The sequence below is a fragment of the Eumetopias jubatus genome, unplaced genomic scaffold (assembly GCF_037043125.1).
Source record: "Eumetopias jubatus isolate StellerSeaLion01/CBP00866 unplaced genomic scaffold, mEumJub1_p1.0 scaffold_7, whole genome shotgun sequence".
Classification (NCBI taxonomy): domain Eukaryota; kingdom Metazoa; phylum Chordata; class Mammalia; order Carnivora; family Otariidae; genus Eumetopias; species Eumetopias jubatus.
In genome coordinates this window covers 87011568-87038821 of record NW_028274813.1, presented here as the reverse complement: position 1 = coordinate 87038821, position 27254 = coordinate 87011568, and the positions used below count along the sequence as shown (strand labels likewise).

The following is a 27254-nucleotide window of genomic DNA, read 5'->3' as shown; positions in this document are numbered from 1 at the left end:
CACATCAGACTTCCTCTAACCTCATCCTCCGGGTGCCTAGGCTCCCTGAAAAGCGTGTGCCATGAGAGAGTAAGACTTGCAAGAGATTCAGTGGGGGGATGTCTGCAAAGTCTAAAAGAGAAGGAACGGGACGAGCAGCCCCCATGTCCCCACAGAGGACTTGTAAGCACACACCCCCTGAAATAGTATTTTCCCTGGAGTGACTTTCTGTGAATCCAAACAGGCTCTGGTGAAATCATGCCGGCTATCAGTGGAACGCTTACATTAGGCAACAGGTAAGCTCCCGCCACCAACCCCTGCTCCCAAATGCTGTAACTTTTCATTCCACTAGTCAAGACAAAATTGTCTCACAGAATCTCAATCAATGGCAAGCTTTTATTTAAAAAATAGGAATCTATTCTTTCATTTGAATACTTCCAAAGAATCAAACTCATCCTGGGTAGACCACACAGTGGCTATCCAGAGGCACTGAAAAGGGACGCATTTGGTCACCATGATCCAGGAGTAAACTCTTTGCACAGGGTTAGGTTTTAAGTTCTTCGCGAGGCTCTTGGTCAATCAGCGACTGTGATTTGGGTTCAGAAGCCATCCAAGGAGAGCAAGGGTTGAGCCCTTCTTAACTCATACCCAGATGGAACACCTTCCTCAGAAAAGCTGGTCCTCCCCAATAACCCCTGGAAGAAATGACCGGAGAAGATTATTTGCATCAGAAAAGATGAGGGTGACTTTAGCAGTGGGAAGCTGAAAGGGAGGCCAGGTTGCTCACAGACATGTGTGGCAGATGTGGGATGGCTCCCTTCCTCACCCAGAGCAGCCTCTTTCCCACCAAGTACAGCTGAGGTCACAGATCCTAGGCTGCCATCACTCATCCATGAGAAAAGGCACAACAAAGCAGATCCCATCTGCCTGTTCTGTTTTGGGTCCCGATCTCCCCTATAGCTTGAAGGCCTCCTTGAAACAACCACCCTGCACAAGTCAGGGAGGGGTGTCTCTACCCTAGGCGATGGCCTTACCTCAGCATCATATTCCAATACAGGAAAGGCATCAGGTCGGCCTTCATGAGGTACATGGTAAGTCGCTCTCTGCTCTGGTCAAAGGGGAAGGTCTCCAGTGGCTGAGCGTTGTAGTCGAACTCCGCAAGAATCACACGATTGTAGCCAGTCACCAGTGGACACGAGGTGTAGCCATCATACTAAATTTGCATGTGAGACCGAGTTGGAAAGTGGCTTTTTTTATGGTATTACAGAAATACTTCAGAATTTATTATTTACTCCAAATAGCGGCAATTTTCTTTCTTTTTTGTACATTTTCATTTTTTGTACAGTGAAAAATGGAAATTATCTAACAAAAATATATGCTAAAGGCAAAAATTAAAGTGCCCATGTGAAAGAAACCAATTAAGAAAGTGGCAGAATTGAGGGAAAACACTGCTTTCACACAGAATAGGAGATGAAAATTGAGACAGGGTTTCTTACATGGCATACAAACCTTTTTCATTGGTTTTTGATTCTTCATAATTAGAGAAATTGTTCTGTCAAGTATTCCTGACTGGGCAGCTAGAAGAGAAATGGAAAAATCCGAAGAATATAAGCATCCAGGTTTTCCAAGAAAACTAATTTGCAATTAAATGAAAACAAGTTAAGAAGCCTCTATTCCCTATCCCTCTAGATTTTTACTAGAACATGACTCACCTTGCCACTCAAAGTTCTGGCTACCAGAAAGGGTTCTTTAACTCATCAAAGGCCCACACAGATGCCTCTGTAAGTCTGAAACTCTCCGAACAAGACTGTAAGGATGGCCCTACCCCAAACCCACTCCCCCTACTCCTAGGGGTCAATGGTTGTCAGCTTGGACTGTGTGTCCAGAATCCCCTAGCCTATTCAGATGTCCCTTTGTCCTTGTCCAGACAGCCTCAGATATATTCAACGAGGCCAAACAGTGAGCTTTCCTTTGTACTAGAATGCCCTGGCTGAGGCTGTACCAGATACAGACAGTCAGACAGGTAGACGGATGTTTTTGGTTTTTGATGGCAAGCGGGGGAGACTATTATGAAAATATCCAAACTCTATCATTCTCGTTCCCTCTATTCCATCAGAGATACCCCTTCTTTTTCTGGCATATCTTCAGAGCAAACGTCACAACAATTCACCCATAAATACTTCTGTGTCTATCTCTGAAAAACGAGGAACTACAAACCCAATAGCATTTTTACACCTGAAACTCTAGCAGTAATTCCGTAATACCAGGCTGTGTTCAATTTTGAGTAATCAAAACTGCCCTTTTAAAAATACATGCAGTTTGTATCTCTAGAGGTGGAAAACTAGATTTACTTTTGAGGAAAGATGGGTTATGTTTATACTGTAAAATGCTCATTAAAGCGGTTGTTTTGTGATCCCCAAAGTCAGGAGTCAACAAACTTATTCTGTAAGGGAAAATTTTACAGGGGCGCCTGGGTGGCTCAGTCAGTTGAGTGTCCGACTCTTGACTGTGACTCAGGTCATGATCTCAGGTTAGTGAGATGGAGCCCCCCGCCCCCATCGGGCTCCACGCTGGGCACGTAGCCTGCTTAGGATTCTCTCTCTCCCTCTCCCTCTGTCCACTACTCCGTCTCTAAAAAAATAAATAAATAAATCATAAATAAAAATTTTACATCTTGTGGGCATAAAGGCAAATATCAAAGACATTATATAACAAGAGAGAAAACAAAAAAAATTTATTAACAAAATCCAAAATATAAAAATAATTTTTTGTAATAGTGAGAAGAATGGAATTCTTTCCCTTACCACAGTGTTCCTTATCATCAAATTGATTATAAATGTTCACTGGTAGAAATCATTCCTACAAAAACAAGCTGTACAAAAACAGGCAGCAGGTTGCATTTGGCCAGCAGAGTATAGTTTGCTGATGCCCAAATCAAAAGAGCAATAAATGTTTTTCCAAAATGAGGAAGTTCAAACAAATGAGGAATAAATAATTCTGCTTAAAAATGTAAACTGGCTGGGGTGCCTAGGTGGCTCAGTCAGTTAAACAACCAACTCTTGATTTCGGCTGGGGTCATGATCTCAGGGTCCTGAGATCGAGCCCCGCGTCACGCTCTGTGCTCAGCAGGGAGTTTGCTTGACATTCTCTCTCCCCCTGCTTGCTCGCTCTCTCTCTCTCTCTAAAATAAATAAATAAGTCTTTTAAATATATATGATTATAATATATATAATATGTATATATAATATATATATATAAAGTGGCTGTCTTCATTGTTTTAACATCTCTAAAGATCATATTTCCATTTTGGAAAACTCTGTTCCCCTTTGAGGGCCATAGAGAGTTTGGAATCTTTACTGAGAAGACCCAAGGAGGCCTTGGCAGCAGGGCATCAAGGCCAACAGATGAGGAGAAACAACGGCCAGCAGGTGCCACCTGCAGAGAGGTTGGGACCCACGAAGCAGTCACACTGTCCACCTGCAGAGAGGTTGGGACCCACGAAGCAGTCACACTGTCCAGGTTTAAGGGGTGTGTGTGTGTGTGTGTGTGTGTGTGTGTGTGTGTGTGTGTATGAAAGTATATGTGAGCTCTGGATTTTCCCTGTATTATAATCCCCTTCTGTTATGCCCAAACCTTCGGTTAACTTTTGTTAAACGTCACGTCCTGGTCTTGATGTGGTATGGGTAATGAAGGGAGAAGCTTGGGGCAGAGAAAGAGGCATGAGCCACGGGAATGCTAGATTCAATGTGGCGAGACGGTGCCTCACTCACAGTAGCACAGTGGTCTGGAATGAGGTAAGACACCTGGCGGGGTGGCAAGTAAGCCAAGGATGGGTTATGAAACAAGTGAAAACCTTGCTAGGGATATTCAGAACACCTGGAGAAGGGAATCTAATGAGAGATGTGGATCCACCTGGGGAACACCGGGGCTACTGTTATTTCCTTCCCAAAATGGGAAATGACATATACATATATATATATATATATGCATTTAACATGAATGCAATAAAAGCATTCACACTGTTTGAAATACAAATAGAATGGAAACAACATAAATATAAATTAAGAGTAGACTTATTAAATAAATTCTGGAGCAACCATATAATAGAATATAAACTGGGAAAAACCAGATGTAAAAACAACGGGGACACTCTCTGCGTGCTCAGGGGGAACACAGAAGCAGCAAATGCAAGGCAGGGCTGGGGGCAAGATTTTTCACTTAAAACTTTTTGTGTAGTCATATTTAATATTATCTCTTCAGAACAGTGAGTGAAATGTGTTTAAAGTAGGCCACACACTGGGTAATCTGGGCCCCACATGCATCCACAGGCATTTTCCACACATAAATTCAGCAGGTTACATTAAGAGCAATGTCAATTTAAAGCATCATCACGCAGTCTGCCTACAAATCACAAAGAGAAGAGATACCTTTACAGCGGAGAGAACCAACGGGCACCCCTTCACTCAGCGATGAAATCTAGCTGCACCAAGGACAAGACAAGCTAACATGGCGGGCTCCTAAGGTGAGGCAGCAGGAGGAACACAGCCTCACGTGTGCAGGGTCTTGCCAAAATGGATCACCTGAATCTAATTTTAAGAAAACCACCAGACAATTCTAAATTATGGGATGTTCTACAAGACAACCAACCTGGACTCTTCAAAAATGCCAGGGTCATGAAATTGAAAAAAAACAAATGTCAGAAGGCCTATTCTAGATTAAAGGAAACCAAAGAGACATGACATCCAATGCAGTGTATAGCTCTTAACTGGCTCATGGATTTAAGGTGGGGGGGTGGTGGTAATAAAGGCCATTTTTATGAAAACTGGAGAAGTCTGAACTGGCTTATATATGAGATGATTATGAGATAATACGGTGTTCAATTTCTTGGACATCACCACGGTCTTGTGGATATAGAGGAGAAAGTCCTTTTTTGTAAGAGATGCAGGTCGACGTACTTGAGGGTGAGGTATTACTATGTCAAAACTCACCTTCAAATGACTCAGCAAAAATATGCACACAGAGTAATAAAGCCAATGTTACAAAAGATGATAACTGGTTTGTATCGGAAGGCTATCTGGCTATTCATTGTACTTTCCAATTTTTCACAGGTTTGAGATTTTTGAAATCAAGTTGGGGGAAATGATTATTAATAATGAAAAAGACATTGAGTGGGTTTCCTAGAAAGCCCTTCGTGGGTTGCAACAGTGAAAGTAACACAACCTGTTCCACGGGTGTGCAATTCACACAAAACATTCTCATCCCAGTAGCGGGAAGGTCTGTGTTTTACAGCATCTGGAGAAGACAGTTCTTGTCTAGAGAGGATAGCATCTAAAAGACAATTCTCCTCATCACTGCTAGTGCAGAACATGGAGGTAACGAATTTACTCTTCCAGGCTGAGGCCTTAATCGGGTACCAATCAGCGCACGCTCCACTGTATTTGTCCTAACAGAACAATTTTATGGTCTGCAAGCTTTCATTGACTTGCATGTGTTTTCTGTGGAAACAAACAGCTTCCCCAGCTTTATGGTGTTTCAAGCAGAAGAAAAACAGCCAGCCTGCCGAGTGTCATGGGCAAAAAAGGCCAAGGAGAGGAGCGTGGCAGTATGAGAAGTAACAGAATTCCAGAGAGCTGGAAAGGTGGTACCCTCTCCCTAATGCCCCCTCCCCTGCAAACAACTCCCCGGACCTAAACAAAGGCAGATGAGGTCAGGCTACTCTTTCTTCTTTACACGATACTAAGTTCACGGACAACTTGCTTCTGTGTCAGGGAGGCTGAAGTCATTTTTAGGCCACAAAGGTTTCACTATTAATGGAATGCCGTTTGTGCCAAGCTTTGGTTTTTGTTATGACGGTGCCTCAGGGTGACATCATTCTGAGAGAGTAAGAAACCTAGCTCATTCTCTTACCTACTGCCGCAGCTGTCTTCGACGTGGGAAGGTTGGTGCAGTCCCCAATGCCAAAGACATTTGGGTATTTCTTGTGTTGAAGAGTTTCTTTATCTACATCCACCCAACCGGCAGCATCAGCCACAGGACTCGTCTTGAGGACATCTGGCGAGCTCATTGGTGGGGTCACATGAAGCATTTCATACTACAAAGAAGGAAAGCATCCAAATTTGGGGTTTTTTCCAGTATTTCTCCAGCCTCACACGCTGTCCCCTGACCTCCCTCACCCATACACTGCATGGTGTACCACTGCTTCGTGACTGCACTAACCCACACCCTCTCCAAGACCTTCACCACCCCTCCCCCCCCCGCAGTGTCATGGTAAAACAACTAACCATTCTCTTGCCTGCTGTGGTCTCCCCGTAGAGAGTCAACATGATCCTTCTGGTCAGGAGGCACGGGGGAATCACAAACACCAGAATGAACTTCACTAATGTTCTAAAAGAAGCCCCTGACGTTTCTATTATTCCTAAAACAGAGGAGGAGGTGTTTCTCAGTTGTTCTCCCCCTGATCCTCAGCTGTCTACTTGTCTGGTACTTGGGTTTTATTCTGCAAAAAGGTGCTCAGAGTCCCTGAAAACTACAAAGTCTGTGTTCAGAGCTGGTAAGTGAGCACCATTCCCAAATACGGGTGGACTCTCAAAATCCATAAAGGAAACCATCAGAATGCCAATTTAAGGTGAAATAAAAGGTGGTGAGAATATTAGCTAGCATTCTGGAGGAGAGCGGGATCTGATTCAGTAAAGGGTTTACTGAACAGTGTAGGGGACAGGGTGGATTTTTTTTTTTCCCCAAAAAAAACTGCAGCACTGCACTAACCCACCGTCATCAATTTAGATAGCTCACTTACTTTTTTTATTTATTTATGTAATACTTTATTTGTTTATGTAATATTTTATAGTTTATCCTTTTTCATCTTTTTATTATTACTTATAAACTCCATGTAGCAATTTCAAACTGATTTAAGGGTCGCAAAACATTTCACCTTAAGGTGAAAACCTTAGCATCTTAGGGCAGTCCCAACCTTGTGATGCTCAATAGCTCCCGGCTTCCACAAGGAGGTCCACACCCTCGTCAGTGCTTGGCAATCATGGACAGTGGAAGGAGTTGAAGAGGTGGCTTGTCTTTATTCCCACTCTCAGACCATTATAAGTTTCATTAGCCCTAAGGTAGAATGGTGCTGTAAATGACCAGAGCTCCTCAGCAAGGGGATCTTGAGTGGTTCTTTACAAGCACAGGTCCCTGAGCCTGGCTCTGTTAATGACCGTGGAAAAGGAACACCTGTCTGCAGGATAATGCAAGAAATGGCCAACAACCATCACCCACCAAATTACTAAGGCTAGGTCTATTTTTTTATAGTTAACCAGAACTACTTTTTTTTAGCTGAGGGAAAAATCTTACCAGAGTCATCTCTATCCATTGGCGTTAATGTGCTTAAATTTCACAAGTACACATGAATTCCATCCATCTCTGCTAGAAGGAAAGTTAGCTATTTCCACATAATCATCCTAAAGGCATGAAGTTTTACTGGAGCTAACATCCTACAAAAGAGATGCTAAGATTTGCTTTATAGATTTACTGAACATTGGCATTTGGCTGTAGCTTGTCCCTTATACGTTATTTCCACAAACCGTGTATGGCAAATAACTTGGTTCTCCTTCATTAACATAAATAATCTATTCAGAATAGCAGTTTTGAAACTTTCATGTTTAGAAGCAGCAGTTAGGAGACTTGTGGGAAATGCAGGTTCCTGGGCCCCACCACCCCGAGATCCCAATCCAGCGGGTCTGGGTGAGGCTCAGGACTCTGTACTTGAACAAAATCTCCTAGAGATTCTGACACGTGAAACCTGTAGGTGACAGTCTTGGAAGCTCTGGCTTGAAGGGATAGGTTCGTTTACCATGAAAAACAGAATGTCATTATATGGACAAGTCACTTCACCTTCCATTTGCTTATCTATAAAGAAATACATTACCGCTGACCATTGAACAATGCAGGGGTTAGGCTATAGGCTTTCTTTTTTTAATTCTTTACAGTGGTGGTCCTCAATCCTGCTTGTACATGAGAATTATCAGAGGAACTTTTGAAACTCCCAATCATCAGTCCACCCCCCAAACTAATTAATTAAAATCTGTGAGGGTTAGACTCAGACATCAGAACATTTAAAATCTCCCCAGGTGATTCCAGTGTGCAGTCAGGGCTGAGAGCCACTACTTCAACACCTTTTGGTAGATTTTTTGAAATTCCTATTTTAAGAGTGGGGTTGGGTTTGGAAAGAAAATCTGACCTGAAATCCTATCACTCAAAGGGGATACAAATATCTCTCTTCTTTATAAACCCTTTAGAAGAATAACAACCATTTATTTATCCAAGTCCCCATCCACAACTTCAACTCTCCAGAGCACAGCTGAGAACCGAAGTAAAAAAGACCAAATAACAAAATTAAGTTAATGCACTCAAGCGCATACACTTTGTTCAGAAAAGTACGCTGTGGGCCCTCGCTGTAGCTCATTCACTTTTACTTAACATAGAATTGAACACGTTCTCATTTTCCAGTCAGTAAAGAATTAGCAGCAGCAGCTTAAAAGAGCTGAAGCTGGAGGGACCTTTTAGGGTCACTTACAACTGCCTGACAGCCAGGAAGGAAGAAAACTGGAAAGCTACAAAAAGGACACGCACAAAATCAAACAACAGAGTAGTCTGAGACCCTCTGATAAGGTGATAACTAGCCCTAGTAGGCCCTAGGAGCATAACTACCTAAGAGCTATTCAAAATTATGACCCTGAGCTGTGGCAAGCGGTTATTAGATGAGCCTGGGACATCCTGCGACACCAGAAAGCAGGAAAGTGCTCAAAAATATGATGGTGACAAGTCACAAGGGCATCGCCATCTTGAAAGGGCTCCTACCGACCAAATCCGGGACAACGTGAGCACCCAAATACTTAGGGACAGTAATGAATTATAAACCATTGGGGGTAAAAAAACTCATGAGTTCATACCAATAACTAATGAATTAAGAGAGAAGGGAGGGCTCTTGCAGACAGAATGCTAACAGCTTACTGTTAAAGGTAGAGAGAACGCTTGATTGGAAAAATCATCATTTTGCAACCGCCACAGTAAAGACTGGATTAGGCAAAAATCATCAGTGGATGGTAAATCCAGTGGGAAGCTTAATGAGGAGGGAGTATGGTGTCTGCTTGGTCTTAAAGCGTCTTCTCACAGACTTATTAGTAGCAAGGGGGGAAAAGAATAATAATTAAACAGTGGAGAAATTGGGCCATCTCTTGACTGGTGATCCAAAAAAACATCATCAATGAGGCGCAGGCGACCATTCTGTGCCCTCAAATGTGAGACACTAGAAACACACGACATCGCTTATGTCTTATACTTCAGTCTAAAATGCACAGCCTGATATCACAAGAAAACATAAACCCCGAATGAGGAATATTCTATTAAAAAATAAAGCAGTGGGAGATGGGCTGTATTATTCCAAAGTATCAACCAAGAAAGGCTGTGGAAATGTTCCAGATCAAAGGATCCTCAAGAAACATCACAATTAACAGGCAATACCTGCCTGTGGACTGGGTTCTTGCCCTGGAGGGAGAAAAGCACTGTAAATGCTATTGGGCCAATCAACAAAACCGGAATACAAACGGTGGATTAAAATATTGTGCCCATGCTAAATTTCCTGAATTGATAACTGTACTGTGGTTATGTAAAAGAATAGGGACCTCTTAAAGGATCTACACTAAAGTCTTTAGGTAAAGGGCCATGATGTATGAAGTATATAACTCACCTTTAGAGGCTTTGAGAATATATTACATTATATTACATTACATTATATCATATCATATTACATTAATTATATGTGGAGAGACAGAGAGAGGTCAAATGATAAAGCCAGTAGGGTAAAACTCTATAATAAATGAATCTAAATAAAGGCTACGCAGCATACAGTTTTCTTTGTACTGGTTTTATGTTTGCAGCTTCTCTAAGTTTGAGACTGTTCGCAAATAAAGTTTAAAATTATGACCTTGAATCATCAGTAACATCTTAAATGAGAGTTAATACACACCAGTTAAGAAAGGAAAGATGTGTGCAATACATTTTAGAAAAACACCTGCACTAAAAAGCTTAAAAGTGAAGTTTTGATGTTTGGAAGATTCGTTGTTGGCTCGTTCCAAAATTCCTTTTTTTATGGAACCCTTCATTCCCCTAAAACTGCAGAATGAATAAAATGTCACTGTGATCCATTTTTCGTTGCTAACAGCTTTTGCCAGAGTGCTATAAACAAATGATTCTCCCATGAATGCTTCTCCAGATGCCTTTACATCTTGTTCTTAATCCTCATACGCCTCTACAGAAGGACTACTCCCGCTACACAGAAGAAGGAACACACACGCAGAATCCAAGCCCATATATAGAGGCTCAATCTTTCCGAGTTAGGGTATGGCTCCACAAGAGCTTTCAAGGATTCTGAAGTGCCTCCTTTTGTGCACAGGTGGAAGATATTTAAAAGACACCCCCCATCCCTCGTGAACAAACCACAGGCAGGGGTGTTTCTCCATAAATCAAGACAATCACCAAATCCTCCACTGACAGAAGCCCTTCCTGAACTCTAGGCTACACCCGAAGTCATCAAATATTTTTGGCTACTTCAAGTGACTCAGGGGAAGAAAAATGGAGATACAAAATAGGATCAAAATTCACTTGATACCAGTAGATAAACACTCCTCAGCTCCCAGGGACACAGCCTCTTTCTCTTCCCCATCCATTTTGATCCACCTTCTCCCCTACTGCTGCCCTTCTACGGCTGTGTGTAGCTGACAACTGAACCTCACCACTCACTGAAATCACTTGGGTCTCTCCAGGTTTGTCCAGATTCTCAAAAACAGCCTCTTGTCTATCAGCTCGGACTTCGATGAGGTTTTGCTTGTAGTTAACGGTGAGGTTCCTCTCCTGGATGATCTCCTGCAGGGCAGCTGCATACTTCTTAACCCCAAAAATGGTTCCAAGGGAAGTGTTGAAAATGATATTGGCCTTGGATCGCTTTCCTGTCTGGGAAAAATGGAAAGAACAGAAACAACCAACATCAAAGCATTACTTCGGCCACTTTTTTTTTTTTTTTTTTTAACCTAGATGAGAATTAAAACCCTCAGAAGAGCTCACCAGCTTTCTCCATCACTATACACTGGTGGGGCGAGGTGTGAACCAATTCACTGTCTCCTTCTTATTTTCTGTCAGTGACACGCAACCAAGTGCACCTTTGAGTCAGGGGTTAAAGAGGGCACCGTTCACGTGAAGGCCAGAGATGGAGGTCAAGTCCAGGGAGAGACGAGCTGAACTGTTTATTCATATACTCATTTGTTCATCCACTCAGTCAGTATTTAATGAGGTCCTAGAGTTGGCCGGTACTGTTCTAGGTGCTGCGGGAACAGCAGTTAACCAAGTTCCCGTCCCATTGGCTCATACACAGTCGTACTGTTCATATGTTTCAGAGGCTGGTATCTTCCCTAATGCCTAAGATCTCATAAGGCCTGAAAGAGAAACTTCCTCTTGGCCATCCAAGACTTGGTAGAAAAGAGTTTTGCAAAGAGAATTCCAGGTGGGAAGTAACAGCCAGTCTCCCTTTTCCCTTGTTCAGCTCCTTTTAGGATTTGTTCACCTGGAGCACACTGTTTGTTTTGAGAGAGAGAGAGAGAGGTTGGGAAAGGCACAGGGGAGAGGGAGAGAGAGAGAGACAGAGAGAGGATCTCAACCAGACTCCACGCCAAACACAGAGTCTGACCTGGAGCTCGGCGTTGGGCTTGATCTCACGACCCTGAGATCATGACCTGAGCCGAAATCAAGAGTCAGACGCTTAATGGACTAAGCCACCCAGGTGCCCCTGGATCACACTATTGGAAAGGAGTTAGGTGGGTAAAAACCTCAAAAGGCCGTGCCATCTAGTAATTCTCATGACCCAGAATGACATTTCTTAGAAACAGAAACGATGACTCGAACTGTTCCTTCATTCTCCCGGGCAGTTGGCACAGGTCTGCCCAATTCAGGTGAAGGCTTCCCAGGGTGGGTTCCAAGCACACATTCAGGCGGCTCTTCAGTCCCACCTGCCCCTCCCCTTCTCTCACCTGTCCCTTTACAGAACCACAGGCTGCTTTGAATCCTGCCACTGCCTCAGGTCAAACCACACTCTGATAAACTAAATGTGACACCCCCCACGAGGGCAGGAGGACGAGAGCAGCTTCCCTGCAGCTTCACGCCAGGTGTACTCGAGGGGCGGACACCGGCTCTGACGTGCAGGAGGACTGCGGAGCGTCCCCACCCAAACAGCTCTTTCCACCAAGGTCTAAAGTTCTATGTCAACATTTATTTTTGCCTTTAGAATTGGCATTTTGCCTACTGTATTTTCGTTTATCAAGAGCCAGATTCATAACCTTGAACTTGAGTGGGAGCAATTGAGGATATTGTTATGTTTAAGAACAAACAAGGTGGGGCGCCTGGGTGGCTCAGTCGTTAAGCGTCTGCCTTCAGTTCAGGTCACGATCCCAGGGTCCTGGGATCAAGCCCCGCATCGGGCTCCCCCTGCTTCTCCCTCTCCCACTCCCCCTGCTTGTGTTCCCTCTCTCACACTGTCTCTCTCTGTCAAATAAATAAATAAAATCTTAAAAAAAAAAAAAAAACAATGTACAACCGATTGTCCAACTATATGGAAATACTTAATCTCTAACATATCTTCCAACTAGATTTCTATGTACACATTAAAAGTATTCTACAAGGACTATTTAATAAAAAGTAGTACATCTAAATTCGTATGGTATGATTGTAACCATTAAAAACAAAAACAAAAACAGGGGCACCTGGGTGGCTCAGCTGGCTAAGCATCCAACTCTTGATTTCAACTCAGGTCACGATCTCAGGGTCGTGAGATCAAGCCCGGCAGCGGGCTCCACTCTGGGTGTGGAGCCTGCTTAAGACTCTCTCTCTCTCTCTCTCCCTCTCCCTCTCCACCTGCCCCTCCCCACCACATGCTCTAAAGCAAAACAAAACAAACAAACAAATAAAAAACACATGTATAGGAAACAAAATAGAAGGACATGTCAAAATGATACCAGCAGCTATAGTAAAGTATTGGATTATAGCGACTTCATTTTTTTCTATTTTATAAACTTCCAATTATATAATTTTGTACATATGTAATAAAAATTTATAAATAAAAAAGGTATTTTGACATGGATAAAATGGATTTCTGGCATCACTGGATTGGCACTGTCTCCCCTCCTTGTCTCTATCCCTGGGAAGGAAGCATACCTTCCTGAAGTAGGCTTCTGACAAATACATGATCTTCTGGGGTGCTCCGGCACACTTTACAGGGGTATTTGGGAAGGTAAAGATGGCATTGCCCTCCTTAAAGTCCTGCAGAGCTTTCCACGTCTTCTCTACCGTTTTCACTGAATAATTGGACCCTATTTTGGGATGGTCAAAACCTTCAGGTAAGCCTTTAATCTGCAAGAAAGCACACAAGGAACTTATTCTTTAACAAAAGTGCAAATTCACAAGTGTAAATTTTCTAAGAAAAGCGCAAAAACTCTCGTCGTGAGCCTTTGTTCTCTGCCATTTCGATAACCTCTCAAGTATTTCGGTCCAGTCATCAGCCCCCAGGCCCCACACCCCCTGGAGCAGGCAGGAGGGTGAGGTGTCTGCTGCGATCGGGACTGTGGTGCCCGGAGCCCAGTGCTGACTGCAGACTGGACTCGGCCCATGGGAACACCTCGGCCTCCCTGGCCTTGAGACCATGATCTGAACATATCTCTTCCCACCACCAAGGTGAGGACAAGAAGCCAGCCATGCTTCCTTTTTGGAGACTCAGTTGCCTTACTGGGAAGAACCAAGAGCCATACTGTCAATAATCACAAACTTAAACAACCCTTTATCAGGTTGTACCAAATCAAACTCTTGGTAAAGGCAGGTAATTAAAAATATGGACTTGGGAACCCCACAGATCCGGCTCGAGTCCCAGTTTTTCCACTTACAAGGGTTATGACCCTGGGTAAATTACCGAATAGCCCTAAGCCAGTGGGTCTCAAATGCAGTTCCTGGGAACTTGCTAGAAACGCAAATTATCAGGCCCCACCCAGACCTACTGATTCAGAAACTCAAGGGCAAGCCCAGAAATCTGTCTGGCTCTCGAGGTGGTTCTAATGTACACCGAGTTTATGTTCATCATCTGTAAAATGAGTATAAAAGTAACTGCTTCGGAGGGTTGTTGGCGGTAGGAGATGAGACCACACACATAAAGTGCTTAGTAGAAAAATGGCACCCACACGGTAAGTGCCCCACGAAGTGTCCGTGTAGTGCTGCCAGGAAGATTAGCTGGACGCTTGTCTTCCAGTGTTAGAAGGTTCACAGACTGCAGTGAAGATGGCATAGATTGAGTTGAGACTCAAGCACCAGTTCTTCCAGCAAGAGCAGAGAACCATCAAAAACCAGTCATGACGATGGGCTGGTCCTTCAGAACCTCCCAGGCTGTTCTCCAGACTGTAGGGCAACCTCGCAACACCCACCCCTCAGCCGTCAAGGAAACAGAGTGCTAGGATCTCCTCCACAATGCTCAGAGTAAAAAGCAACTATTCCTCTGATTACTGACCATTATCTCCTGCTACAGTTTAAGTAGTTGTAATATCAGCAGTTTCAACAACAATAATGATCATTATTATTATTTTTATGAAATCTCCTTGTATTTTGGGCGCCTGGGTGGCTCAGTCGGTTAAGCGACTGCCTTCGGCTCAGGTCATGATCCTGGAGTCCCGGGATCGAGTCCTGCCATCGGGCTCCCTGCTCAGTGGGGAGTCTGCTTCTCCCTCTGACCCTCTTCCCTCTCGTGCTCTCTCTCATTCTCTCTCTCTCAAATAAATAAATAAAATCTTTAAAAAAATCTCCTTGTATTTTAATGTTTCTGAAGTCTCAGCCCATGCTAACGGTGGATAATTCACGGCATGACTCTGAGGTAGGTGAGGAAATGGTCCTGGCTCCCAGACACAGAGGAGGGAACTGAAGGAGGGCGAGAGTGAGAGACCCACCTAGAGTCTTACAGGACCGGATGCTGAGACTCCCGACCACTGCCTCGGGTTCTCCTCCCACGACCTCCCTGACCCTGGTTCCTAAAGCAAAACTCACTATCCAAGAGTTAAGCAAACAGCTGATCTCTTATCTCTTTCATTACTAGTCTCCAGTTTGAAGAGGTTGTTGTTAGGGGAAAAGGTGCCATAAAGTGGTAACCAAGTTCCTTTGTTGGAACTTGGAAGTTGTGACCAGGAAGACTGGTCACAAAGGGCAGTTTATGACCACCCCCCCCAAACAATTCGAGTTGCTTCCCTAGGAATTCTGGAGAAGAGAGAGGCAGGGACCGTCAGAGAAAGAGAGACCTGATTCCCCCTTTGGCTGACCAGGCCAGGGAGCAGGACATCACCATGCGACACCCCGTGGAACTGAGCAGAGAAAGAGGCAACTCAGTCCTACACAAGGTAGTTTTCTTGTGAGTCTGGAAGAGCCTGCTCTTCTGCAAGAATGGCCATTAGCGCATGGACATGCTAAACTCGGATTAAAGCTTAAAGCTAAAACATATCATCATCGCTGACATCGTTGACAAAACCTTAAAGATTTTTTAAAAACTATATCAAAAGACCGCTGAAAAAAGGAAAACTAAAAGAGAATCCCTTCGAACTCTTTCATGCCAAAATGAATACAAAGCAACTAAATGCAGCATTTGATCTTGGCATAAATAGGCCAGTGTCATGCAGAAGTAGTTTAAAATAGTACCTTCTCATAGTCCAGCTGGATTCCAAGAGCAATAATAAGATATTTGTAGGAGATCTGCAACACAAAACAATGGTATTTTAGACCAGGATCCCAGAAATGGCAGCCCAAGGGCTAACTCAGCTTTAGCCCCATGTGGCCACCCCCATGCCTCCATTTTCTACTGCGCACGCCTTGAGGCTGTGGGTGACAGGGAGGGGACAGGAGGGAGGCACACTCCTGTCTGCCATCACGTCTGCCATTCTCTTGTTTCTCATACCTCAGTGCTTCACAAGTATTGAATAACCTGCCTGGCTACCTAGGGTTTGAGACTCCTGTGTTTTTATACAATGAAGAAGGATACAAAGAAGCCACAACTATTTGTGTGGTGCCTCTGTTAACACTTCCTCCGGCTGAGGGGTGGGAGAAGCACTTCCTAATCTTAAAAGACAACAATAGCCAAACTTTGGAAAGAGCCAAGATGTCCATCAACAGATGAATGGATAAAGAAGATGTGGTGTGTACGTACGTACGTACGTACGTACGTACACACACACACACACACACACACACACACACACACACACACACACACACACGGAATATTATGCAGCCATCAAAAAGCATGAAATCTTGCCATTTGCAACGACGTGGATGGAACTGGAGGGTGTTATGCTGAATGAAATAAGTCAATCAGAGAAAGACATGTTTCATATGACCTCACTGATATGAGGAATTCTTAATCTCAGGAAACAAACTGAGGGTTGCTGGAGTGGTGGGGGGGTGGGAGGGATGGGGTGGCTGGGTGATAGACATTGGGGAGGGTATGTGCTATGGTGAGCGCTGTGAATTGTGTAAGACTGATGAATCGCAGACCTGTACCTCTGAAACAAATAATACATTATATGATAAAAAAAAAGAAGAAGAAGAAGAAAATAGTAGGAAGGGAAAAATGAAGGGGAGGAGGAATCGGAGGGGGAGACGAACCATGAGAGACGATGGACTCTGAGAAACAAACTGAGGGTTCTAGAGGGGAGGGGGTGGGGGATGGGTTAGCCTGGTGATGGGTATTAAAGAGGGCACGTTCTGCATGGAGCACTGGGTGTTATTTGCAAACAATGAATCATGGAACACTACATCAAAAACTAATGATGTACTGTATGGTGACTAACATAACATAATAAAATAAAATTTAAAAAAAATAAATAATAAAGAGACAATTAACTTTAAAATATATGGAGTCATGTGTGAATCCCAGACAAATCTGATCTGCCATATGGATTGGATCAATATTATGTTAGAAACTGCCTTTTGGAGGGTAATGGAAAAGGATGTGATATAATGTACATGATCTTACGTATGGTCTATTTAAAACTTAAAAGTCCCCTCTTTAAATATGTGTATTGTGGGGCGCCCGGGTGGCTCAGTCAGTTAAGCGTCCGCCTTCAGCTCAGGTCATGATCCCAGGGTCCTGGGATGGAGCCCCGTGTCGGGCTCCCGGCTCCGCGGGGGAGTCTGCTTCTCCGTTTCCGTCCCTCGGAGCAGGGAGCCCCATGCGGGGCTCAATCTCAGACCCTGGGATCATGACCCGAGCCGAAGGCAGACGCTTAACGACTGAGCCACCCAGGCGCCCCAGAAATGTGGGTTTAAGATCAGAAGGAAGAAAGCTGAGGCCAGAAAGTGTAAGCCAGAGGGACCTAAAGAAACAGGACTTGCCTAGAAAACTGGAGGTGGAGAGTGATCGTAATGAAAGTCAGGAGCCCGGCAAAGGAGTAATGGGTTGTAATGAATTATCATAACCTTGTACTAAAAGGAGAAGCAGAGCAGCAAGATGAGTAGGTCACAGTTGAAGAGAGAGGACTCCAAGACCAGAGAGTACTTGGTCCAGGCTGAGGAGCCAAGGGCAGTTAAGTCTCTGCAGAGGTCCTGCCCTGGGATCCAGGATGCTCAGCTCCAAGGTCACCTCCACAGTGAGGCCTTCCGATGATTCAAATCCCCTCCCCACTGGCCCCTTCTGGGAGCTTCCTTAGCACAGTGTACATGACGCTTTATAGCACTGGTTGCATTATTTAGGAATAATATCTTCCTTTACTACATCGAATAATCCAGAGGCTAAAGGTTATGTTTCATTCTTTATATTCCTGGAATCTAGCATAGTCACGAAATTAAAGTGAGGAACTCAGTAATGTTTGTTGGATAGATGGATGATTTCAGTTGTTTGTGAAATATATAATTTATCAAAGCAGACAGATAGTATACACATCTCCCTCTGTATGATTTGCCTATCCATAGAGAGCTGCGCCCTGGAATTCCTTGTTCCATAGGAAAGTGTACCAGGTCCATTAACTACCTGACTGAGCTATGTTGAGTCTTCAAGGTAAATGAGGTCAGATGGGACATGGGGTCTGGGGGTGATGATCTACAGGCAAAACATGAACACAGTCAACAAGAAAAACCTTTGGTTTGTGTGTGCCCAGATTGTTTAATTAGAGTATAATACTGATTATTTTTAAGGACCAGTAACAGACAAGCTTAATATCATGAAAAAAAAAAAAATCACTGAGGGAGACTAAACCCTAAGAGAACAATGAACAAAAAGAAAGCCTCAAGCCTTCTGAATAAATTCAAGTTCCCAGGCCAGATGATCTAAATTCTAAGCAATTGCAAAAACTTGTAGACAAGACTTTGGAGCAATTACAGGGAACAGGGCAGACATTGCCAGAAGGCTAAATATGGGCTCGGATTCTAATTTGCTACAGGCAAGTGGAGGCGGTAAACTCTGATACTAACAACCTAGTAAATAGGATGTTCCTCCCTTGTAAAATTCCAGACTCATCTACTAAATAAATGTCTCTTGGTGATTTAGGAAAAGAGCACCAGCATGTTCACAGATTGCAAACTGCTTTCAGTTAGGGGTCAAGAACAACGCTGACACGCAGCGGATACTTAATAAGCATTTCTTTTTCCCTTTTTTCATGTGTTCTTTTAAAAATAGTAACAGTAACATCTCTTGGGCATTCACTCTGCAGGATACTGTTCTAAGTCTTTCACATGTTTGAATTCATTTAATCTTCAAAACAACCCAATGAGGTAGGTGGTATTATTACCTTTTTTTTTTTTTTAGATTTTACTTATTCACTTTAGAGAGAGAAAGGAGGAGGAGGAGGAGCGGAGGGAGAGGGACAAGCAGACTCTGCACTCAGCACAGAGCCCAAAGCATCTCATGACCCTGAGATTATGATCTGAGCTAAAATCAAAAGTCAGATGCTTAACCAACTGAGGCACCCAAGCACTCCTTACTAGTCCCATTTTACACAGATAAAGAAACAATTTGCTCACAAATATTTACTGAGCACTTCCTATGTGACATATTGTGCTAGGTCCTGGACATACAACATTGAACAAGAAAGATACTGTTCCCACCCCTCCAAGAACTCAGTCTAGTGGGTGAGAAAGGTATTATCAGATAATCATACAAATAATTACTAAATCATAGACTGCTGCGATAGTGTGTCAAGGGGGAACCTGACCTAGCCTAGTAGGTCAGGGAAGGATTTCCTGAAGGGGTATATCTAAAGTAAAGATGAGTAGGAGTTAGCTAGGAAAAGAGGTAAGTTCAGCATGTGCAAATGTCCTGGGGAAGAAGGAGGCCAAGGCATTTGAGAAAATGAGAGGAAAATGTGCTGGAGCAGAAACGAGAGAGAGAGAATGGAACCAGAATCAGGTTAAGTCTGGAGAAGGATAAGGGCCAGTCCACACAGAGCCTATGGGACACATTCCAGACAAACAGACCCCTGCATCAGGGAAGAGTCAGAGACACACTGAGTCTGGATTTCAGGAAAAGCCTTCAACTCAGTCTTGAAGAAATACTAACGTATAAACCAAGAATGGAATGATTTTGGTAAGTTTTTAGCATAAAATATTTGCTAAACAATGTTCATTAATGTATGCAAGGTAGAAAAAGCTCCCTAGGGACATGTTATCAAATTAAAACCTTGAACTTAAATGAAGCCATCATGGATAATGGCTAGGGAAAAAAAAATGCTAACTGGATGACAGAATCGTAAATCCACAAGATCCAGGCAAGTTGGTAACATGAACTAAAGCCAACAAGATGACATCTCCCATGAGTAGGTACAAGCAGATTTCTGAGACCTGGCTATAGCAGACTTTTGCTTAATAAAATCTTGGAAGAAAGTCCTGCCAGTTTACACCAACTTTTTCTCCAGCCCTAAAACAAGACACTGCAACTTTCCTAAGAGTCTGAGCCCTAGGTGTCGAAGCAAGATCAGAAGTGAGAACACCTACCAGTGCCTCTCATTCTCAAGAGATGAGACAAGTTTATGATTCTTGAGATGCACACAAACCCAACCGCAGAGGGCTCTAAACTATATACATATAATATGAAGGGGTCTAATCAGGAGGCAGGCACTGCTGTACCAAAGAGGTGATATATATTGTCAGAGACAGGCGTCCTGGCCCCAGGAACAGTGGACTGGCAAGGGAAATGAGCCCCAAAGCTCAATCTTCCATTCAATACTGTCTGCTCTCTTGCAGATGCTGGAGAAAATAAGTTCATCAACAGGGATAAATAATTTTTAAGTATTTGATATATATATATATATAGACAGATAGATCAAATATATCTATCTATATATATATCCTAATTTATTACATATATTCTAATCCATTACGTATATCCATATATTAGATATGGATGGAGAAAGCCTGACTTGACACTGGGTCATGTGAAAAAAGACCCAGAAATTTGAACTGACCTCAAGCTCGGCATGAATCAGCATTGTGCTAATGGTTGCTAAAAAAGGCAAATGCTAACTTAGGCTATATCCAGTTGTGGGAGAGAATAGTGCCACTCTATTCTGGGCCATTCTGTAAAGTTGCCTACTCTTCTGGGCAACCTCTTTCCTAGGGGCACCAATAGGGCAGATGATGTCCACAGCCGGGCAGAGAGAACAGCGAGGGCACTGGAGACCACGCTGGAGAACAGGAGAAAGTGCTGAGGAAAGTGAAGACAGGGCACAAGTCTACCTGAAGACTAGATTTACACAGATGATAAAAGCCATCTTCAAATAGCTGAAGGGTTCCTCCACAGAAACAAAAAGACACTCCTGGCCATGCTACAGGACAAAACAAGGAACAAAAGAGGTATTAAGGCCAAAAACACCCTGGGGGCCCAAGAAAGAATGAAAGAGGCTACAGAAAAGTGGATTCTGACTCAGCAGAGGCAGAACTTTCATATGACCCGTCTGTCCAAAACCTGGAGAGGAAATGCTTGTTGTCAGAGAACTCCTTGACCCTGGGACCAACCCATTTTAAATTCAATCCCTCTCCCCACATGGCCCAATTCCAATTACTCTGCTCTATTTATTTTCATTAATACTCATCACCTTCTGGGACGCCTGGGTGGCTCAGCTGTTAAGCATCTGCCTTTGGCTCAGGTCATAATCCCAGGTTCCTGGAATCAAGGACCGCATCGGGCTCCCTGCTCGGCGGGATGCCTGCTTCTCCCTCTCTCTCTGCTACTCCCCCTGCTTGTGTTCCCTCTCTCGCTGTGTCTCTCTCTGTCAAATAAATAAAATCTTTAAAAATAAATAAATAAAATTAAAAAAAACTCATTGTCTTCTAACATACTGTATAATTTACTTATTATGTCTATTGGTTATTGTATGCCCTCCCCTGCTTGAAATAAAAATCCAGGAAAGTAAGGATTTTTGTTTCTTTTTGTTCACTCATATATTCCTAAAACTGTATCTAGTTTATAGAAGACACTGAATAGGGGCACCGGGCTGGCTCAGGCAGTACAGCATGCAGCTCTTGATCTCTGGGTCATGAGTGTGACCCATGCGGGCATACAGCTTACTTTAAATTTTTTTTTGAGAGAGAGAGAGAGAGAGAGTGTGTGTGTGTGTTCGGGGGGGCCAGCAGAGGGAGAGGGAGAGAGAATCTTAAGCAGGCTCCACACTCAGCTCAGAGCCCAACCTGGGGCTCTGAAATCAAGACTAGGATGATCAACCGACTGAGCCACCCAGGCGCCCCTAGAGCTTACTCTAAAAAAAGAAAAAGTGGGGGGGCACCTGGGTGGCTCAGTCGGTTAAGCATCTGCCTTTGGCTCAGGTCATGATCTCAGGGTCCTCAGACGGAGCCCCACATCAGGCTCCCTGCTCAGTGGGGAGTCTGCTCTCTCTGCTCTTCCCCCTGCTTGCTGTGCACGCGCTCTCTCTCTCTTTCTTTTTTTTAAAAAAAAGATTTTATTTATGTATTTAAGAGAGAGAGACAGTGAGAAGAGAGCATGAGCAGGGAGGAGAGAGAGAGGCAGGCTCCCGCTGAGCAGGGAGCCTGACATGAGGCTCAATCCCAGGACCCTGGGATCATGACCTGAGCCAAAGGCAGATGCTTAACCAACTGAGCCACCCAGGTGCCCCAGTAAATAAAATCTTTAAAAAAAAAAAAAAAAAAGGAAAGAAAGAAAGAAGGAGGGGTGCCTGGGTGGCCCAATTGGTTGAGCATCTGCCTTCAGCTTGGGTCATGATCCCAGGGTCCTGGGATCGAGCCCCGCATCGGGCTCCCTGGGGAGCCTGCTTCTTCCTCTGCCCCTGCCCCTGCTCGTGCGCTCTCTCTCTCACTCACTCTATCTCTCAAATAAATAAATACAATCTTTAAAATAAAGAAATAAAAAGAAAAAAGAAAGAAGGGAAGGAAGGAAAGAAGGGAGGGAGGGAAGGAAAGAAGAAAGGGAGAAAGAGAAAGGGAGGGAGGGAGGATGGATGGAAGGAAGAAAGGAAGAAGGAAGAAGCAAAGACGGGAAAGAGGATGCTTCATAAATAGTCGTGGGAAGAGGAATGAAGGCAGGCGGACAGGCAAGCCAGCTAGAGAGCCAAGGATCACGAATGCTATAAGGCAGGTACTCCTGATCAAGGTTTAGAAAAAGGCTACAAAGAACCTCTAAATTTGGATGCCTGGGTGGCTCAGCGTGTTAAGCATCTGCTTTGTGCTCAGGTCATGATCTCAGGGTCTGGGATTGAGCCCCAGGGAGAGCTCTCTGCTCAGCAGGGGGTCTGCTTCTCCCTCTCTCTGCCCCTCCCCCCCCACTGTGTTCTCTCTCACTCGCTCTCTCAAATAAATAGTATCTTTTTTTAAAAAAAAGCTCTAAACTCAATGAAATTAAATGCAAAATTTAATCATCTCAGGGTCCTGAGATGGAGCCCCAAGAGGGCTCCGTGCTCAGCAGGGAGTCTGCTTGGGACTCCCTCCCTCTTCCTCTGCCCCCTCCCCATGTGTGTGTGCGCACATGCTCTCTCTCTCTAAAATAAATAAAATCTTTTATTTTAAAAAAAATGGTGTGTATATGCATTTTCTAGATAAGGCTTTTATTAGGTGCTCAGAAAGATCCATGACCCAAGGAAAAGTTACAAATGCTTGTAGCCCATGAGTCCCTGTTTAGAGGAAGGGGTTGGACTTGAAAACCTTTCAGATCCCCACCAACTCCCAGATTCTACAGTTCCGTGAAAATTCCTGCCTCGGCAGCAGACAAGAGGACATGACACTGCAGATGGCTTCTGAGCCTGTCATCTCCCCCTCCTGCTCTCATCCCTACGGGGGCTTTGATCGCTGGGTAATAGGAGCCGACTTCTAAATGGTACTGAGCACTTGAGAGTCTCAAGCTCCAGGAACAGAAATTCTCCTTAGCCCTCGCACAATGGGGACTCACACTGTCCCTTACGACTCTGGCATGGCGCCCCCTGGCATAACTGGAATGGATATTTTCCAACGTCTTCCTCTGGGAGGTCAACTGTCAGGGAGAGAAGCTGGCTGTTTCAAAGGTAAAAGGAGGAAGTGCTGCTATTTTAACATACAGTGGTAGTATTTGTTGAATAAACCATTCAGATGCAAGATACCACACCGAGCAATTGAGCAACAGTTCAATAAATACATGTCTTCATTGTTCATTTATTCATCACTCACTCCTTCCATCTATCCCATCCTCCATCCACCACACACTTTCCACCTCGTGCAATATCAACACACACGCACACCCATGCACACACACGCATATATGTTGCTCTCTCTCCGCGCAGCTATCCAGTTTGATAATGGCTGTGCATTAACATGAGCCCTGACTAACAAAAGCCGAAGGACCCCGATGCTTACCTCCTTGCCGTTGTCTGTGTGGATGCAGTTCTTGTCTGGGTTCAGCTCAACCACTCTAGCTTTGATCCATTCTACACCAGATGGTACCACACTCGCAGTGGGACGGCCAGATGAGGGTAACTGCTTGGCACCAGCACCCACCAGTGTCCAGATTGGCTGGTAGAAATGTCTCTGAGAAACAAAGTGTTTGGAGACCCGTTTCAATTTGAGACAGATCAAAAGGGTCATAGTTAAAGGTACATGAGCTAGACTCTCAGTTATCCCTCCCAACCGCTGGAGCACCATGTAGAAAAGCCTTAGAAGGTTAGTCTCCCCCCACACACACACCTACTGGTGTCTCCTATTATGTTAAGCTCTGAAGGGCAGTCACCTAACACAAGAATTCTGCCAAGATCATCCGAAAAAAGCCGTCAACTACCTTTCATGAGCATTGTATTATTTGTTCCTCAAAGTTGATTTGATGCTTAACATGTACATGTTATGTGTGTGTGTGTGTGTGTGTGTGTATACATATACACACATATTATGGATACATTTATGCACACAGACATAAAGAAAAATTAAGCCTGGCAGCCTAAATATGGTTTCTTAGAACCATCTGGAGACTATGGTAAGTCTGGAAAGTTTACAACCACCTTTGAAGGGTCTCAAAACTTCTTGAATTTCCAACGGTGCTTCCCAAGCCTATGGAGGACTGCAGACATTCCCTATTGGCCCTAGGACCCTCTCCTCTCCTTTCTCAGAGGTTTTATACCCGAAGCCAGTAGGCACCAGATCCTACCCCATGGTGCCAAATATCCACTATTTTCTAGAATTATCTTGCTTCAGATGGTCCTCACTTGAACTAAGTTAGTTTTGAAAGTTCTAGACTCATGGGCAAAGGGCAGATTGATCTAACAGCCTCCGAGAATCCCAATACACTCGTGGAATGACCTGGGGGATCAAGAATTTCTCAACACTGCCAAAATGCCTCAAACTGGCTGGACAGAATTGCCAGCCACAGAGATGTTAAAGAGGATACGAAAAATGGCTTTGCAATCTCTGTACAGCCAATAATGGAGGTGATCAAAGAGAAGGAAGGCAGAGGTCTCCAGTGGTGAGAACTCGTTGATTTCAAATCCATCTTGAACACAAAAAGGAATAAAAATACAACCTCAGATTCTTTTTTAGACTACAAACAAGCATCAGCTCCACCAATCACTAAACCAGACACAGGAGAGCAAGTACCAAATACCTGAGCCCCTAGCAGCACCTTTGAAAGACTTCCATCCTGCACTTCCTCATGGGGGAGGACAGCCATTAACTCTGGCCTCCCAAATTATGCCCAGTGCCTCAGAAGAGCCCTTCTCATTACCAAGACTACCCCAGTGGGAGACCTGCCCATGGGTTAGCTACAACACACCAGAGGCCCCTGATGGAGCTCTCAGACCAGTGTCATTTAAAACACTGGGGCAGGGCGCCTGGGTGGCTCAGTTGGTTAAGCAACTGCCGTCGGCTCAGGTCATGATCCTGGAGTCCCGGGATCGAGTCCCGCATCGGGCTCCCTGCTCAGCGGGGAGTCTGCTTCTCCCTCTGACCTTCTTCCCTCTCATGCTCTCTCTCTACCATTCTCTCTCTCTCTCAATAAATAAATAAAAATCTTTAAGAAAAAAATAAATAAATAAATAAATAAAACACTGGGGCACCTGGGTGGCTCAGTGAGTTAAGCGTCTGCCTTGGGCTTGGGTCATGATCCCGGGGTCCTGGGAGGGAGCCCCATGTCTGGCTGCCTGCTCTGACTCCCTGCTCAACAGGGAGCCTGCTTCTCCCTCTCCCTCAATCCCTCCCCACTGCTCATGCTTTCTCTCTCTCTCTTTCCCTCTTTCCCTCTCTCTCGCAAATAAATAAATAAAATCTTTTTAAAAAATTAAAAATTAAAAAAAATAAAATGCTGACCCTGAATTACTCACTTTAAAAAAGAAAATGATCGAGAACATACCCTCTCAGATCACAGCCTATCAATCTGAGACTGCAGCTAAGCCCCGGACAACCTCATCGGGGGCTGGGTAGACTTCTTGAAAAGGAAATGTGCTTTTCTTGACCTGCCCTCCCCACCAAACAGGCACTGGATCCATTTTGCTTCCCTCCCAAGGACACAGTTTCCAACTGGTACACACCTAGTTCCTCAGGAAACATCAGTCAGACCACCAAAAATCTGGAATATTTTTTCTGAAGCTACTGGATCATCTTAAAATGTTTTGCATGAAATAGTGCCTTACACACACTTCCCGGCTTCCTCCCTGGTGTCTCTACCTTTTTCTGCTTTATATAATCTGTTTATAATCCCTTGTACTTCAATTTATCAATCCCACTAACACCTTTCCCAGAGGCCTCCCTGCCCCTCAACTCATCACCCATTCTCCAGACTAGAACAGAGAAAGGAAAGTATAATGGCCATTGATCTTCCTCTGGACACTAGGTTGGAATTAGGAGGTCTTTTGGGGTTGAACTGTCTCTCCCCAAAAGATATGCTGAAGTCTTCACCCCAGTACCTGTGAATATGATCTTATTTGGAAATAGGGTCTTCAGAGATGTAATCAAGTCAAGATGAAGTCATGCTGGATTAGAGTGGGCCCTAAATCCAATGACTGGTGTCCTTATAAGAAGGTCATATGAAAACACTAGAGACACAGAAAGAAGACCACGTGAAGACAGAGGCAGAGATTGGAGTGATGCCAGCTATAAGCCTAGGAACACCGAAGATTGTCCACAACCACCAAAGCTAGGAGAGAGGCATGGGACAGATTTCTTCTCCTCCCCACAGCCTTCAGAGGGAGCATGACCCTGCTAACACCTTGGCTTCGGACTTCTAGCCTCCAGAACCGTGAAAGAATACACCTACTGTTTTAAGCCACACAGTTTGTGATAATTTGTTACGGCAGCCCTAAGAAACCAATACAGAGAACATAAAAGCCTAGATATCTGTCCTCTCCCTCTCTCCCTCTCCCTACCTTCTCCCAATCCTTTTTGTGCCCAGAAGCACTAACCTGGAAACATGAGAGCAACAGGGCCTGACAGCCAACCACACTCTATCCCCTAACACACGTGCGCACCTGCACACAGACGCAAGCGCTCAAAAGCGCTCAAAAACTTACCTCACTGGGCTCAACAATGGCCACATTCTCCGCACCCACTCTCCTCTTCATGCGGGCGGCCATGGTGATCCCGCCACTGCCCCCACCCAGCACCAGCACTTCATAGTGGTTTTTGGCTGCAAGGCTGGCTCCCGTGTGCAGCTGAAGGGGGCTAGCCTGCTGAGTGCCCAGCCTGAGAAAGCAGGCAAAGAGCCGGGCTCGAGGGCCAGACACCACAGTGGTCAGTGCGGTCAT

The 27254-nt window shown here is 44.3% G+C and overlaps 1 protein-coding gene across 1 annotated transcript; it reads right to left on the bottom strand.

Moving 5' to 3' along the window:
* Window positions 1-355: 355 nt before the first annotated feature.
* Window positions 356-27254, bottom strand: SQOR (sulfide quinone oxidoreductase). The gene is made up of 9 exons (XM_028126655.2): window positions 27021-27254; window positions 23887-24057; window positions 15742-15795; window positions 13234-13428; window positions 10774-10983; window positions 5887-6070; window positions 1489-1556; window positions 1014-1192; window positions 356-674 (listed from the first exon to the last, which is right to left on the bottom strand). Exons 1-9 carry the CDS (start codon window positions 27252-27254, stop codon window positions 617-619), a joined length of 1353 nt encoding a protein of 450 aa, XP_027982456.1. The 3' UTR covers window positions 356-616.